Source organism: Mastigoproctus giganteus, chromosome 5, assembly GCF_048544385.1.
Source record: "Mastigoproctus giganteus isolate SK-2022 chromosome 5, ASM4854438v1, whole genome shotgun sequence".
Classification (NCBI taxonomy): domain Eukaryota; kingdom Metazoa; phylum Arthropoda; class Arachnida; order Uropygi; family Thelyphonidae; genus Mastigoproctus; species Mastigoproctus giganteus.
In genome coordinates, this window is record NC_143579.1 from 206,128,835 (window position 1) to 206,147,659 (window position 18,825).

Consider the following 18,825-nt stretch of genomic DNA (forward strand, 5'->3'; position numbering starts at 1 on the left):
CCTAAGGTGCTGCAGCACCCTTGTTCGAAAAAAATACTAGCATTTGCACGCAGATACCAAAGTAACTATGACGACAAGACTATAACACATCATCCTTATGTCATAAGAAACAGCTACTGATTGAAAAGGTCGCAAAAAAAAAGAATTTTACATAAACGAAATGCAGTGATGCAAGTTTTTTTTTTTTTTTTTGTCTGTTAGAAAATAAAATACATAGTCGTTCACATGCAGGTTTCATTTGGCCATTCATTACCTTTACGACAGCAATTTAGTTTAAGGAAGGACTTAAGCAAAAAAGAGTAGAAGGAAAATAGTGATTTATCCTTGAATAAAGCAGAAAAGGATGATCGATAACTGGGACTTCTCAAAGAGGGAGGGAATCGTATTATGGTAAACTCTGCATTAAGAACCAGTCAACCTTTTTTAATGTGATTGTTTCTACTTCTTTTAAAAGTTTACATGGACATTTTATTACACTGCACAGTAAACTAAAGAAAGCCGTAATGTATACAATACTGTGCTATGTAGAAGGTACGAGACCAAAACCTGCTGTCACAGATGATAACGTAACATTACTATTATTGTCTGTGTGTACATGGGAAGCCTTGATTATATCACTTATCTATTTCTTATTGCCTGCAATGTTGTACCGCATACTTTTTTTTTTTCCCTGTAAACAGTGCCTCAATATGGAAACGTGTTTGTTTAAGAAACTGACAATCTCAAAAGTTTACTTTTAGTAAACTGCAATGTGTTGCTTAAAATCGGTTATGATTTTCATATAAAAAAAAAATGCCTAAAATAAAGTTTCCAATAGGGGATTTTATTCATCCAGTTTTTCCCTTTCACAAGAAATGTTGGATGGACGAAAGAGCCAACCTTAAAATTTTAGACGAATTTTTAGTACTTGATAGTTCGACTTATATGCCAAAATATATAGTATATATAAATTTAAGGTCTTAAGTTTTAAAACATAGGCTGGCTTAACTCCGGCCTATGTTTTAAGGGTTTTTATTATGTTTTGATCATCAAAAGGTGACTTATGTCGGAATATATGATAAATAAACGAAGAAACAGACAAACAAAAAAGTAATTGAATTTGTGAAGTACTTGTACTGTACATTCTGAAATTGAACACAATACTCTGCGTCCATGGCTCTACATCTTGGTAGCTGTCTTATTGCATTATCTCAATATTCTAAAATAGTAAAATAGCATTTTTTTTTTTTGGGGAAAATTATTGTGGGTCGCAATTACTTTTCTATTTCACTTGAGAAACTAACGTACAGGGTTGTTAAAATTAAAGTATCCCTATGTAGAGGACTCTTGAGCGAGTTCTAAGGCTCTTACTGAAAAGAAATTTGGACAACAGGTACAGTAAAGAATGCCCTCGCCATTTATTGGGGGGAAAAATTAGTTACAAAATTGTCACTATATGGCACTGTGGCAATACAAATCGCTTGAACAGCACTACAATTGTTCAATGTGGCCTCCGTTTTGGTCAACAACAATTTCCATTCGAAGAACAGCATTTTCTACAGCAGAATGTAACGTGTAAACTGAAATAGCTAGCACACGACATCTAGTGCTATCCTTCAGATCTGCCAGAGTTTGGCATCCTTCCCGATACACCTGGTTCTTCAAAAAACCCCACAACCAGAAGTTGCATGGGGTTGAGGTCCAGTGATCTGGGTGGCCAAGATATCTGGAAACAACGGCTGGTGACCCGTTCTCCTGTAAAGTGTTGCCTTATCAATCTTTGGACACAACGGTGGTGCACTATCTTGCATGAATATGGTATCCTGAAGGCATCCACGTTGTTGCAGCTCTGGTATTGAGAAATTTGCCAAAATTTCATAATATCGCTGTCCAGTGACGGAACAGGTGCGGGGTCCAGTCGGTGTTACCTGTTAAAAAAAAAAAAATATGGCCGAATTATGAATGTAGCCATAAATCCACACCACACTGTCACTTTTGGAGAATGCAATGGGACCTCTTGGTTAACTCGAGGGTTTTCTTTTGACCAAATGCGACAGTTGTGTGTATTGACTTTTCCATGTAAGCAGAAGTGGGATTTCATCACTCCAAAGGATGTTCCATGGCCAAGTGATATCCACTGTCATTTCGACCAGAAACTGAAGTGCGTATGTCAAACGAATATCTGCATCACCATGCTTTAGCTGCTGTGGCATGTGCACCTTATAAGGATAGTACCGCAACACCTGACGCGTTACTAGCTTTACAGTGGAATACGGCATGTCCACTTCACCAGAAACTGGCACACTTGCGCTATCACATGCAGATTGACTTGATAAATCCACGACAGCCATAGCCGTCATGGATTTGACCATAGCCTTCAACATGGAGTCCACTCATTTTCAACCTCTACATGGTTAAACACAAAGATGTCCTGTCGCTTCAAATTTCACAATCATTTTGCAGACAGCACAAACAGTCATAGGTTTGTGACGCCTTATGCGTTTCTGACGTTGGAATTCTCTGATAGCTGCAGGTGCATTGTTGCTGTTTTGATAGTACAGCTTCACTAATAGTGCCTTTTCCTGCAAAGATGTTGGCATTGCTGCTGTAGTGCAGGCAAACACCTACTGTATGATTTTGAAGAGACTGCTTTGCTTTTATACAGTACAGTAGACATGAGTAGTGGTGCTGTGCAATAACTTACGATTATGCAAATAATGTGAGTTATTTGCAAAATCGTAACTAAGATAGTTATGCGCCATACAGTGACAAATTTTGTAACTATTTTTTTTCCAATAAATGGCGAGTGCATTCTTTATTTACCTGTTGTCCAAATTTCTCTTCAGTACGAGCCTTAGAACTCACTCCAGAACCCTCTACATAAAGATGCTTTAATTTTAATAACCCTGTACATACACACAACTGAACAGTATCATACGTTAAGGCAGTGGTTTTCAACCTTTTTTTTTTTAATAATGGCACCCCTAAGTAATTTTATTTTGTGGTGCCCCTACTCAATTTTCTTCCCATTAGATCCGATTCTCTGTGTGTGTGTGTGTGTGTGTGTGTGTGTGTGTGTGTGTGTGTGTGTGTGTGTATGTATATATATATGTGTGTGTATATATATATATATATATATATATATATATTGTGTGTGTGTGTGTGTGTGTGTTATAATATAAAAATATCCACTGTTTTTAACTCATTGGTACTATATTTGATATTATATATATGTTATATGATAGTTATTACAATAATATAGCTATAAACAAAATTACAATTCATAATACAAATTATAGAGGTACTTATTTAACATTAGTTATAGATCATCCCAAAATTAAAAAGATACCATACACCTTTTTATAATTATATAAATTTAAAAAAAATAAGTTTAAGTAACTTAAACCCAAATTACTTGGCACCCCTGGAATGTTGTTGCAACACACTAAGGTGCTGCAGCACCCCAGTTGAAAACCACTGCATTAGAGTAACAAATAATTTTAAAAATTTTATTTTTTCATATTAATTCATATACAGTGCATTCCGGTTAATCGGGGCAGCCGCTTATTTGGGGTAAATTATGAAGAACAGAAACAAAACAAATATTTAGCCTGAATTTGTTCCACTTATTTGGGCCAAGTCGCCGCTTAATTGGGGCAATGAAGGTCTTGATTGAACAATAAACTATATTTAGATGGCACGCACAAACATCTAAATATAGTTTATTAGGCCTGACGTAGCCCAGTGGTCAGGAGCGAGAGTGCATCGCACGCGTTCTTTGAGTGGACCGGGGTTCAAGCCTGTGACTACTAAATACGATAATTGGCGATTTATTGTAAACTCTACTGACTTGGTTGTCGTGCTGGAATATAAACAAACTTTTTTTATTGAACAATAAACTAATGTAACAAAGAGATCATGTGGGCAGCAGCAGAATCAGTTATTGCGACCCCTCGACGTGGGCACCTGTACGTGGTGAGGGGACCTCCCAGTGACGCTGCTGGACTTCCAGACTAGCGTCACTGGGATCCAACGCCCACAGCCCAGGTTCCAGGCTTACATCAATGGAATCCGGCGTGTTTGCCGTGCGATGCGACCCGTGGAAATTCGGAAAGGGGGATCCTGGTGGTTGAGGGGCCCAGCTTCAATACACCACTTTGGCCCCTGTTTCGACAAGACGGGTGGTCCTGGAAGGCCCGGCTAGGATCAATCGGCTAGTAGGCTCGCCTGCGAGGGTCAACCGTGTCAATGCCACGCCCCTACCTTCATGGTCCGAGGGACAGGATTCAGGTTGGCGGCGGTGCGGGTATAGTGTCTGGGTAGCCCTGGCGTCCCACTCCCGAGCGCGTTTATTGCAAGCCGGGTAGTGGGCGTCATTTTGGGCTCCGTGGTGGGTGGGGAGCCCGGGCACTGAACCATATAAAAACTCTATGAATCCTGATAAACTAACTTCTTCAGGGGCCCCAACCCGGTCCCTATCTGAAACAATTGAAAAAGAAGCAGATAGCAATATTGCTAATAAGAGGCAGCGAACCGAACTACCATCAGGGCCAGTCCCAAGGTTCTTAATTATGCACTCCACGAATGAAAAACCGATTGGAAAAATGTCACCCTTTTTTATCCAAAAAGGGTTGGATGGGTTAGCAGGTTCACCCAAGTCAGTTAAGAGGCTCCGTTCTGGGGACCTCTTGATTGAAACGAAAAATGACAGGCAGTCCGAACATCAATCGGAGGAATCCCTATAACTGTGACACCACACAGAACACTCAATTTATCGAGAGGTGTCATTTCGGAGTGGGACCTTCTCGACGTAACCGAGGAGGAAATCTGCTCCGAATTAAAACCACAGGGAGTTACTGCCGTCAAGAGAATTACTGCACGAAGTGATGGAAAAATTGTTAAAACCAGGAGCATTATCCTGACTTTTAACTCTCCTAAACCTCCTGATGAGATTAAAGCTGGATACATCAACTGTTCAGTGCGTCCATACGTTCCAAACCCTTTACGGTGTTTTAAATGCCAGAAGTATGGACATTCTCAAATGGCCTGCCGTGGAGTCCTTGCATGCGCTCGATGCGGTGCAAAGGACCACGAAACAACAGCATGTTCAGCCGCAAAACCCACCTGTATTAACTGTGAAGGCGAACACCCGGCCTACTCACGAGCATGCCAGAGGTGGAAAGAATAAAAAGAAATTCAACGGCTGAAAGCAGAGCTTAACATATCATACCAGGAGGCAAGGAAATCGGTCAAACCCCTGAATATCAACAAACCTACCTACGCCCAGAAGGTAGCAGGGAGATGTTCCGTCGGAACTCAGACGGACATGACCATTCCTCCAAAGGAGTCTTTCACTCCCATCGCGCGGTATCTCTTAAGTTTTCAAAAACCTGCACAAAAGGACCAATCAGCTGCCACTCCTATATCGGTACCTCCTAATGCTCCACAAGTAACAAAGATAATTATGAAAGAAAAGAATAAGAAAGGGGAAGTCCCCCCCCTAGTACCCAAGAAAAGATGGATGTGGAGCAGAAGGAGGTACCCAAAGATTCAGTTTTGGAACTCTTTGCGGATGAGGAAATGGACACCGGACAGCGTCCATTCTTCCCCAAAAAAGACAAATCCAAGACTGATAAAAGTAGGCCCTCAGCACATCAGAAGCCGCCTGATGGACCCACCAAGCCAAAATAATGGCTAAATTCCTACAATGGAATTGTCGTGGATTCCGGCAAAATATTGATGACATCAAGGCCCTCCTGCAAAAGCACGAGCCAGTTTCCTTTTGCTTGCGGGAGACATATCTAAAGGCAAATGATGATCCCACCACACACAACATCACAGTTTTTCGAAAGGATAGAATTGCGGATGGCTCTGTACATGGGGGAGTGGCTATCCTTGTGGGTAACCAGACCCCAGTGCAGCCCTTGCTAATTACAACCAGTATAGAGGCTGTTGCAATTCGCCTTACAGTGGGATTTTTATTAACTGTGTGCTCCATTTATTTGCCTTCTGGGACTGACATCTCCCAGGCAGACCTTGATGATCTTCTAACGCAGCTGCCTCCCCCTTTCTTACTTCTCGGGGATTTTAACGGACATACTACCCTGTGGGGTAGTGCTAACATCAACGGAAGGGGACGAGTCATAGAGCGTATGCTCAATGACAATGACCTTTCCCTTCTAAATACTGGAACAAACACCTTCTTCCACATGCCTACCCGTACTTTTTCTGCCATTGATCTCTCTATCTGCTCCCCTTCTCTACTCCCTTCACTCACTTGGGAGGTGGAGGAGAATCCATACGGAAGTGATCACTTCCCTGTGATAACCTCGTTATACAGTGGGAAACCGTGTCTTCCCTTCAGGTTACCACGGTGGAAGATTGATCAGGCTGACTGGACTGCCTTCCAACATCAGGCAAATTTTAATCTTAGCACGGTCAGTCAAGAGCCGATCAATGATGCAGTTAAGTACATCACAGAAAATATTGTCCAAGCAGCTGCGAATGCTGTTCCAAAAACATCTGCCCTGTTTCCACCATTTCCCAAACCTTGGTGGAATTCACAATGCACAGCAGCAAAAAAGGCTCAAAACAAAGCGTGGGGGATATTTCGCCGATATCCTACCACGAACAACCTTATAGCCTTCAAACGTGCACGAGCCAAAGCACACTACATCCGTCGTCAGAGTCAAAAGGAATCGTGGATCCGTTTTACATCATCTATTAACCAGTCTACCAACTCTAAGGTAGTCTGGGATAAAATCCGGAAAATGAAGGGGAAATATACATCCCACCCTTCTTCAATCCTAGATTATAATGGATGCGCTATTGCAGATCCAACTGCAATAGCCAATGCTCTTGGGGAAACATTCTCTAACATCTCTGCAACATCTTCGTATTCCCCAGAGTTCCTGGTCCTGAAATACAAATTCGAAAAACAGGCACTTAACTTTAAATCTAAGAGCATTTATCCCTACAACGGGGATTTCACTATTCAGGAACTCAAAAGAGCCCTCGCTCTTTCCAAAGCAAGTGCCGTTGGCATCCATTATGAAATGATTAAACATCTTTCACCAAAATCTGTGGATTGTCTGCTCCTTCTGTATAACAGAATCTTTACTGAAGGGCAGTTTCCGGACTCCTGGCGAAAGGCAATCGTTCTCGCCTTTCCTAAGCCAGGAAAGGATCGAAAAGTCACCACCAATTACCGTCCTATTGCTCTGACTAGCTGTCTGTGCAAAATCCTGGAGAGAATGGTTAATTCTCGTTTAATTTGGTATCTAGAAACAAATGACCTTCTCTCCAACATCCAGTGCGGCTTCCGAAGGAACCGGTCCACTTTGGACCATCTTATTAGATTGTAAGCATCCATCCGGGATGCTTTCCTAAAACGCGAACACTTGGTGTCTGTGTTCTTTGACACGGAAAAAGCGTATGACACAACTTGGAGATTTGGCATTTTAAAAGATTTACATAACCTAGGCCTTAGAGGGCATCTCTCCTTTTTTATTCAAAACTTTATCGCCAAACGATCGTTCCAAGTTCGTGTGGGATCCTCACTCTCGCTCCTTTAACCAAGAGGAGGGAGTACCACAAGGATCAGTATTAAGTGTCATGCTTTTTGCCATCAAAATAAATTCCATCACAAAACAACTTCCTCCAACTGTAAACAGTGCCCTCTATGTTGATGACGTTAGCATTTTTTGCCAGTCGTGCAACATGAGGGTTATTGAAAGAACTGCAGAAAGCCATCGATAGTCTGAATTCCTGGGCACTTGCTAATGGCTTCAGGTTCTCGCTGGAGAAGACCGTTTGCGTACACTTTTGTCGCAAGCATAATCTTCATCCTAAACCTGAATTAAGGCTCTGACAAAATGCTATTCTAGTAGCAGCGAACACAAAATTCTTGGGACTCATATTCGATAAAAAAATTGACCTTTTTGGATGATATTCGCCAACTCCGCACAAAGTGCACAAGAGCCCTTAATATGCTCCGCTCGCTCTCCTCCTTATCTTGGGGTGCAGACCGATGCACCCTTCTACGGCTTTACTGTGCACTTGTGCGATCCAAATTAGATTATGGGTCCCAAGTATATTCTTCAGCCAGAGACAGTGTACTTCGATGGCTGGATCCCGTCCATCATCAGGCTATACGTATCGCTACTGGAGCATTTCGAACATCTCCTGTCCAGAGTTTATACGTCGAAGCAAACGAACCACCGTTATCGCTTCGACGTAAGCAGTTGTCTTTAAAATACGCTTTAAAACTGAAATCCCTGCTAGACCATCCTACGTGGCCCTTCGTTTTTGAGCCACGATGGGAAAACTTGTACAAAACCTGTAAGACTGCCAATCGTCCTTTTGGTATTCGTGTCCAAGAGCTACTCAACGAACTCAATATCAAGGTAGACAAGGTTGCCCAAACATCAAAGCAACCCTTTCCACCCTGGCATGCTCGTGTCCCAGCTTGCAACTTGTCGCTTAGAAATTGGGGAAAGTCGGACACTCCATTTTGTGTCTACCTGCAGCTTCATTTAGCACACCGAACTGAATATTCCGACTTCGTGCCAGTCTACACAGACGGTTCGAAGTCAGAATCATATGTGGGATTTGCTGCTCTCTTTACAGACCGCACTATATCAGAGCAGATTCCCTCTGAATGCAGCATATTTACTGCAGAGCTGCACGCAATTGAGTTAGCCTTGGATCAAATTAGTAAATGCCAATACCAACGGTTCATTTTATATTCCGACTCTCTTAGCATGTTACAGGCTTTTAATATCTGTGAGGTATAATCCTCATCCAGTTCTGTCTAGCATCCAGCAGAAGATTCACGTTCTCCATGAATGCGAATATGACATCCGCTTCTGCTGGATTCCCAGCCACATTGGGATTAGGGGAGATGATTTGGCTGACGCCGCAGCCAAATCAGCAATTCCCAATAATAACCGCTGCCTGTTAGTCCCCTATACAGACTAGAGGCAAATAGTACATCAAAAGATACATTGCCAATGGCAGGATTCGTGGAATAGACAGACTGCGAATAAATTATATCGTATAAAGCCTGTAATTGAACCGTGGCAGTCTAGTCTGCGCAGGAATCGTAAGGAGGAAGTTGTTCTAGCTCGTCTCCGCATAGGACACAGTCATCTTACACATTCTTTTCTGCTGAGGGCAGATGACTGTCCTATGTGCGAGAACTGTGACACCATTTTATCTATTTATCACATTTTAACTGTATGTCCACGTTTTACCCCTGAACGTGATTTTTATCGCTTTTAGTCATCTGGCTGAGCCTTATACACTCAGCCAGATTTTATCCGACAATGACCACGTGTCTGCTGTTTTTAGCTTTTTAAAATCAATAAACGTTTTTGCTTATATATAAAATTTACATTTTATTGTGATTTTCTGTTTTTTATACATTTGTTAAATTTTTTGACATAGTGACCTAACTAATTAGGTCACTGAAAGTTTACTCTTTTATACATGACCTGGTCTTGGCGCATTATAGCCTTAGTTGCTAATGCGCCAATAAAACCCAAATCAAATCAAGTTATTGCGAAGTCGTGCTGTACAGTGGTTGTTTTACGTTTGTTCTGTGTTGTGGTAATCGGATTCTGAAGAAATTTTGCTTGCAGTTGTTTACGATCACAGTCGGTACATATGTATACATCTTGTGGGTTAGAAGAGATTAAAAACTGTACCAAACAGTGCACTGATTTTGGTTTCCCCCTTCCCGTTTTTTTCAGTACATTTAAGACCCCTGTCAAGATGCCACGTAAAGATTTGTCACTTTCAGAAAAAATTGCTGTTCTTGACAAGATAAAAAGTCGACCTCCTAACATCAGTCATCGTCAGTTAGCGGAGATAATAGAGGTGCCAAAATCTACAATTTCACGACTGCTACAGCAACAAGAAAAACTTAGAGAGGAGTGGACATTGCGTGTGGATTTAAAGAAAACATCTCATAACCGAAAGAGGGAAGGCAAAGATCCAGACGTCAAAGATGCTTTGAATCAATGGTTTTCCACTGTATCTAAACGAGGAGTGTGTGTGTGTGTGTGTGTAAGCTACCCTATGCTAAAACACAAGTCAGAAGAGTTGGCCAAAAAGCTAGGTCACGTAAATTTCAAAGCGACGGATGGTTGGTTGTCTCGATGGAAGTGTAGACATGACATTAGTTACAAAAATTTTAAGCACATGGCGAGAAGGACAGTGCTGATGCTACGAGTGCTGAGCAATGGAAATGTGAAAAACTGGCAGAGTTGCTTAAAAAATTTAGTGGGGATGACATTTACAATGCAGATGAAACAGGTCTATATTATCGTGCTGCGCCGGATGGTTCCCTCAGCTATCAACACATAACACAGTCTGGTTCAAAGAAAGCAATGGATCGTGTAACAGTATTGTGCTGCTCAAACATGTCAGGAAACGATAAACTCAAACTTTTGGTTATTGGTAAAAGTGCCAAACCTCGTTGTTTCAAGGAGCTTACAATAGGCAGTTTGCCAGTTTCGTATTATGCCAATAAGAAGGCGTGGATGACCACGTATATTTTTACGCAATGGCTAATGAACTGGGACGCGGAACTGCAACGGAAGTCCAGAAAAATTCTGTTGATATTGGACAACTGCACCGCACACTCTGATGTAGCTGGTTTAAAAATTCTTTGAACTGAAATTTTTACCCCCTAACACCCTTGATACAGCCTATGGACGCAGGAATTAGAAAATATTTGAAGACCTATTATCGCAGAAAGCTGGTTAATCACATCCTTGAAGCAATTGAGGAAGATCTGCTGACATCATCTTCGAAATCAATAGATGTTAGTGCAAAAGTTTCAATGTTAAAAGCTGTACAATTTATCGCCGATAGTTGGCGAGTAATAACCAGTAAAACAATTCGGAATTGTTTTGCTAAATGTGGTTTCGCGACTAATTGTGATTCAGACGCGATAAGCTGTACAGAAAATGAAATGGCTTTGGAACTGCAACAGGTCCAAAATTGTGAAGAATTTTTAACGATTGACGATAACCTTCGATGCCACGATGAAAATGAAGATTGAGGAAACGATTATTGAACAAATTGCTGCAAAACACTCAGAGACACCAAAAGACCAAGAAAATGATGACGATGATATACCTAGGTGAGTGACTAACCAGGATGCCAGGAAATGTATTGCTAAATTGAGGTGTTATTTCATGCAGGAAGGCAATGAAGGCAGTCCTTTATCAGCATTAGATACCTGTGCCGACTTTTTTTCAATTGCAGTCCATAGAGGACACGTCAGGGTACACTTCATAATTTTTTCAAAGTAAGAACCCTTAAGTAATGTGTAACCTTTGCCTGACACGGACATTATTCTGTACTCTATCTTCATTTTACACATGTACATACGTACATTTTGTTTGATTTAACTAATAACTTAAATACAGTGTGCTTTCTTTAAATACCACATTCCCTTTATTCATACCTTTTTTGCCTCCATTAGAATGTGCTTTTCAGCTCATTAAAATTACGCTTAATTGGGCCGAAGTGATCTGTCCCGATGTATCCCAATTAACCGGAATTGACTGTGTATATATATATATATATATATATATATATATATATATATGAATTGTAGGGTATGATGGGTAAAAATATGGAGTTGTAGTCGAAAGACAGAAATAAAAATAAAATAAATTTGATATGACAGATGCACGCAAAGCAGCAGCAAAGAGTGTGTGTGTGTGTGTGTGTGTGTGTGTGTGTGTGTGTGTGTGTGTTAATAAATGTGAATGTTGGAAGTGAAGATGAGTGAAAGTTAAACAAGATGCTAAAAGGAAGAGGATAGCAGAAATATGAGCAAATGTAGGTGTTGAAAGGTAAAAGAATATGAATATCCTATAAGTTACGATGCATTAGGTAAAATTATAGGCTGAATTGTAAAGCCCATTAGAGAGGAGTGAAAAGTAAAAATGACATAAAAGTAATGGTGGCTAGCATCAGATGAGGATGGATAGATTTGGCTATATTCAAAAGGGAGGGTAGGGAAAATATGCAATTAAGTCTGATGTTAGCCAAAGTAAATATTGATACATGATCAGGTATTTCTTCAGGAGACTACACCTGATCATGCATCACGGACTGCATTTCTATAATTGTCCATAAATGCGAATGAGAAAAAAATTTTAATAATAAATTGAATAGGATTGAAAGTATTAACTCTCACCAAATAAAGACAAGGTAGTCTCAATGCATTGTATGTTTTATAAAATAATTAAGTTAAATTAAAACTAGTTTTATATTGTAAGTGCAAATTCAGATTCAGGTAGCAAATGCAAAAAAAAAGTTAGGTGGATATAATTTGTAGAATTTATAGCTTGCAAATAATAAGGTTGGGGAGCGAATTGAGGATATGGAAGGGATAAAAGTGTATCTGAATGAGATAAAGGCAAAAATAGCAAGAGGTTAAGAACATTCCTACTGAAGAATTTCTTTGGAATTGACCTAGAATGATAGCATAATCAAGTGATACACAAATATGTAGAACAGTGATTCGCAGACTGTAGGTGGCAACTCCATGGGGGGATCTAATTAGAGGGGCTTATCTGCCAACTTGGGGATTGAAAATTTTAACATTTGCCTCGGGTTTTAAATTTTTTTATTTTCAATTAAATGAGTTTATTTTATAAAGTTCTAAGATTCTGTCATTGTTCTGATATAGAGATCAATTTTTATTAAAAGTGATTTTCCCAATTCTGACCCAAATTAAGTTTTATTCATGGGGAGGGGGGGGGGGTTACACGAATTCATTTATCATTTAAAGGGATTGTGGTTATTGCAAACATTTTTCTGAACATCTGATGCATAGCTTATTATTAAGGAAATTTTTTACAGTTCAAGCGCTATGCAATGACCCCCCCCCCCCCGGGGAATGAGAAAAGCAGTTGTTATATTGGAAGGGTATTATATCGATTATTCGTAAAATACCATTAGGTTAATGGTTGTCCAGGACAACCCCATAGGACATTATAATGTGTGGGCTGTTACAAAGAGGGTCGCTATAAAGAGCTTTGACTATTTATTTTTTTTATTTGATTTTTGACACTAATTTTACTTGGTGTTGGACATTAAAGTCAATAAGAAATTAATATTTTAAACACTTGTGTGTAAAAATTTGTATGTAAAAATTTGTGTGTAAATTAGTGTTCAAAATTTGTAAAGTTTTTACACAAAATAAAATGACTCTAAAAAGTGCCATTATCAGAAATTCACTGCCCGTGTCCAACACACACAAACTCAGCAATGAATTAAGTCTTTAAAAAGGATTGGATTACAGTAACGGTATCTTTATTACTCAGTTGCTTGACATAAAGGGGCATAAATATGGGAGGGGGCAGCTAACTGAAATAGATATTTGAATTTTTCATTTAGTTTAAGAGAAATTGGTTGTTAAAAAAGGGGGCCACAGATGCTATAATTATAATTTATGTAGTTAGCAACAGTATCAGCAAAATGTTGCAGGAAAATAAAATTATGTAGCAGTAAAAAAAGTTAGTGAAGTGAGGGAAGATTGGTTATACTTTTTGTTTCTGCTACATAATTTTATTTCCTTGCATTATTTTCCGAATACTATTGCTAACTACACAAATTATGATTTCTTGTCAGATATTGATAATAATTTAATCTTTAGACAGTAAGGGGCCTTTTTGTAAATTTTGAGCTCATTCTGCTAAGTGAATTTTTAAAATTATTAAATTCACAAATTATGGAATGTTCAAGTTAACATTTTCACTAAAATGCATGACAGGAATATCTTTTTGTATAACAACAAAAAGAGAAATGAGATGTGAAAAGTGTATGCAGTCACTTGCCATGGGCTTTGCAACCACAGTATTTATATTAAAAAAAAATTTATGCATGCACTGCCTGATGTCTCTCTCAGCTAATTAGAAATAAATTTATAATACTTTGTTGTAATATGTTTTTAAATTTGATATCCCAAACCTTTTTTTTTTTTTTTTACAAAGAGGAATGTGGAATTAATGAATTCACAAATAAGCTTTGATATTTTTAGTTTTTTGTGTGTGAACCAGCCCATTTCAGTTTCAGTGTTCCATAGGCCTGCAGGGTGCTCTCTTTAAGTTTACAAATATTAATCTAAGGTCAGGATCATAATTGAGTGCATGGATATAAGTTAATTTTAGCCAAGTTCTTTTCTTTTTCTTGGAAAAGATAACTTCTTCTAATTCATATGGTATGTACTATCATAGTTAACTGTGTATTTATTTGAATTTAAAAAATGGGTCTCCTTTTTATCTTGCAGTATTTAGTCAGCAGCCTCCAGCTCTTAGTCATGCTCCAGCTCCAATTCATCCTACCCATCTAACACAGGCCATGTCTCAAAATACAGCAGCTGCAGCAGCAGCATCAAACACACTTCAAGTCCAGGTATATAATTATAATTTATATTACAGCTATTGTAATTATTAGGGGTACCTTTTAAATTCAAAGAAGTTAACTGGTTCTTGCTACAATTTAAAGAATAAGTTGTTTTTGTTAATGAAATGGAGCTTCGTCAGTGTATAAATCTTCATATTTTGATCACATATCCAAAACATATATAAATATTTAACTGTTATGTAATCCATTGTGTATGTCATTGGTTTTATTTTAATTTTTCTGAAAGTGATTGGTAACAGTGTCCACATATCCTTAATACTATTCCATGTGTGCCACTGTAGAGAACACCCCCCCCCCCCCATCCAAAAAAGAAATCCAGGTCGATTCCTTCTTTTTTCTTTTTTTTTTTTTTTGGGATCCTGATGGAATGTTGTTAGTGGATTGCTTTCAGCAAGGCCAGACAGTGTAATACAGACCTTGTGAGGTGTTTGTGTGAAAACATTAAAGACACACACTGAGGAAAACTCAGCAAAGGAATTCCTCAAGGATAGTAGGATGGTATGCCTAATCACAAGTCTGTCATTGCCATAGTTCCACTGCATGAGTATAGCTTTTAAATCTTGGACCATCCCCAGTTATTCACCAGAAAAAGTGTATTGATTCCAAAGGAGGATTGTTGAAAACTAACATGTTACCAGACTCCTCAACTAAACCTTTCATTCTTGGGCCATGAACTTTTCAAGTGCCCCTTGTAAACCAGGCATTGACATCCACTAGATGTCTGAAGTAGAGATCTGCAGCCATGCTGCCTGCAAGGCTTTCCAGTGCCAAAATAGATGGTGTGATTCACTCACTTGAATTGGCGCCTCCGTAGCCAGGTGGGAAGGAGCAGCAGTGCGTAGCACACGCTTCTTGATTAGACTGGGGTTCGAGCCCATCACCACCAAATACTGAAGATGCGGGAAGGTCAGGAAATGACCACCGCATATCCCGGAGCAATATGGCCTTAGTTGCTAATGCTCCTAAAAACCAAATAACAAAACAACTCACTTGAATTGAGGTCAGACAAATTTAGAGGCCACTCAAGATGGGTGATATCTTCACTGTGTTCCTTGAACTAAATCATGTGTAGTGTGGGCCTGATGATATGGCACATTATCTCTGAACATCCTGTTTCCATCCATGAAAAAATTCAAATGGCAGGGTACACATGTTCCGCAGCATTTGATGTCAACAATGAACAGCAGTGAAAAGAGGGTACTTCTTAGGTGTGCTCCCACAATCATGGCCTTTTTAAACTCCGTATCTTTACTACTTCCCATAACACTAATTTATCACTTTGACTTATACGGCCAGATGAAAACAGTATAAATATTGTATTTTGATGTCAGCTGAATCACTGTGACCTGCTGTTCAGCTTGTACAATGCTCTACACCCTTCACTCACCATGAACGCACACATAATCTACCTTGCAGAATCCTTTACAGTTCTTTCGGCGCAAATTAGTTTGACAGCATTTTTGTACACCCAGTACACTATGAGCAACAGATGAGACATGCTGTTTCCGTTATGGAAGCATCCAATGCATGAACACCTACAACCATACCCTTTTGAAATTCAGTGATATCTTTACTATATCCCATAATGCTAATTTTACTTTGACTTCCATGACCAGATGAATTGTTCTAGCATATGAAGCTGTTTGATTTTTAATACTGTGATTTATGTGGCATAATCAATTACCAATGTGATGGTCACAGTTCAGTGATCACTGAGTTTGTACATATATAATATGCTTCACATGTTTATTTCTGTGCATTTTATTTGGTTAATACTAATTCTGAATTAGATATACATTGGTTAGCATGGAAAAATCATGGCATAAAGTAAACTGCAACTGTGAACAAATGCTATTTGAAAGAAATTGCCCCAAATGGGTTCATTCCGTAAATGATTAGCAGACAGGTTTTTTTCAGTTGGCAGAAAGCAGAATTTACAGAAGTTAATGAAGTAGAGTTGTAGTTCCATACTATAGATATGACAAAGACCTTAGAACTGAGCACAGGAAAAAAAAAACCCTCAGCAAAATGCCTTACTACGAAGCATGTCACGTGCTTTTGAACAAGCTCTAGAAATTTTCGAAAAGATATGACCCAAATATGGAATGTGGACTCAACATGAACAGTAAAGATAAACACTTCATTTACTGTAGGGAGTTCTTTAAATTAAAGAAACAAGCTAACCAGATGGCACTTGAAACTTGATTGAATGAAGCCTGGGGATCCAGGAACTCCTCATTCATCAGCTTAGAACTACAACAATCAACTTTTAAAAGTAAATGAGTTTTCATCGCCCATTGATTTCAGATAGCACTGTGTAATTTATTTTCTCATTTTGTTCTTTTTAATTTATACTATTCATTTAAAATTGTTCTTAATAATAAATTCATACATGTGTACTATATATTTACTTTCTGTTGCTGTTATTTATATATGTATGCCTTCTCTCATTTACTGTGTTTAGGGGAAAATTAATTTTTGTTAAATGAATTTTTATTTAATGAACAACTTCGGGGAATTCATTTCTTTAATTGACTAAAACTGGTACTTGATAAATTTGGACTGTAGCACTAAAAAAAAAAAGTGTATGCCACAGTATAATAAATAATGCTTAATTGTGACTACTTTAAATAACTAGTTGCTGAATACATAATTTGATAGCATTTAATAAACCTAAAAATATTGTTGTTTCCTTAACAGAATCCATTAGTTTTGCCCCGAGTGCCATCACCACAGGAACTGGCAGTTCATACACAATCAATTTTACAAAATGCCCTTATTAAAAGAAAATTGGAAGAGCAAAAGGAAAATTTTCGTAAGCGTCAGGAAGCTCAAAGGTAGGTGCTGATCATTATAGAATCAAAATTTTTTTTTTTTTTATATATATCTTACTTTTTTTTATACATTTAGACTCTACTACATCTAAGCAGGATTCAGCATAATTGAAGATACATGCGAATATTATTAAAGCACTTCAACATAGAAGGCAAGTTTCACGATATTTGTATGAGATATGCTGGACAAATTGTCACTTTATCTGACTTGGTTTCGGTGCTATTCTGACTACATAAAATATGGTGGCAGCTTATGAAATTAGTGTCTGTGGTCCAGTATCCATATATAATGGCATCAAAAGTACCTGGCTCATAACATAATTGCCTTTTCTGCAGTGTACTCTGTTCCATGGCCATTCTTGCCATCTTGACATTTGGCATTACAGCCGTTATTTCTGTTTCTCTTTTCCTTGGTTGAACTGCTATTTCAATCTTCTGCTTAGACATTTGCTTAGAATATGTCACTGAAGTTATTCTTAACAAGTTAACAAAACCTAGCTGATTTTGAAATATTTAAGCATAATAAATTCTTGTCAAAATGGTACTTTAGCCATCTGGTCTCTTGGTAAAGTCTTTGACTGTTTTTTTCTGCTGATATAGGAGGTGTGTTCAGAAAGTATTTTGGCTGCTACGATATAGTGAAAATAAGATTATTACAGTGTGGGTAGTTTTAATACCCTTTGAAATACTGTTGTTTTGACCTTTTGGGATGATGCACTTTGCTCAGTTTTTTTCCCACCCTTCGAAGCATTTCTAGAAAGTCAATTTTGAAATTTGCCGATATTTGAACCATTGTTTTACTTTTCATTGTTATTGCTTCATCAAATTGACATCTTTCAGTTTTCATCCTACTCATAGATACAAAAAGTTGTGTGGAGTCATATCTACTGATAGGTTACTGGAGTTGAGAATTTTGTGTTTGACAAAAAATATAAGTAGAAGTGAGTGCAATGGTACATTATCAAGATGAAACAACCAGTCTTTTCCTTCAGTAAACCATTTCACAAATAGTCAGATTGTAGATCACTTTCGACAAACTTCCAGCTCTCAAAATGACAGTGCCTGTCAATCTTGTGTACTGTCCATTTCAAAGACCCTATGTATTATTTGAACATCAGCTGCTTTATCATTGGTCAGCAATAACACTGATGTAAGCACCTAAACAGCTTACTGCATGGAGACATGTCTAAACATGTTATTTTTTGTTGCAATATGCTCTTACCTAAACCTTAAACAGCAATCCAGATATTTTTTGAACAAAGATCATATCAGAATCTTAATTTTCCTCTGACTTTTACATTGATGATCTTGGTAGATATCTTTTGCCTCCTTCCATCATAACAAAAATACTCTGTTTAATGCTTTCCTTAGTTTTCTGACAAAGGGATTTGAACAGTCATGAGTAACATCAAAAAGTCTTTATCCGGCTCCTGGCGGATTTTTTCAGTTGTCATTTAAACCTGTACTCAAGAGCTGATTACTTTGCATCACCTTTTTACACTTGTTTTCCTTCTCTAGGGAAATTTGCTCATATCCTTTCCCTTCCCTTCTCTTTCTAATT

The 18,825-nt window shown here is 38.5% G+C and overlaps 1 protein-coding gene across 3 annotated transcripts in view; it reads left to right on the plus strand.

Moving 5' to 3' along the window:
- LOC150086031 (uncharacterized) overlaps window positions 1-18,825 on the plus strand; it is a 371,398-nt gene that overhangs the window by 248,823 nt on the left and 103,750 nt on the right. For all 3 annotated transcript variants that reach the window (XM_090374340.1, XM_090374341.1, XM_090374342.1), the window contains exons 14-15: window positions 14,294-14,418; window positions 17,131-17,267. In XM_090374340.1, coding sequence (XP_090230466.1) covers window positions 14,294-14,418; window positions 17,131-17,267 — 262 coding nt within the window. The remainder of the gene's footprint in view (window positions 1-14,293; window positions 14,419-17,130; window positions 17,268-18,825) is intronic.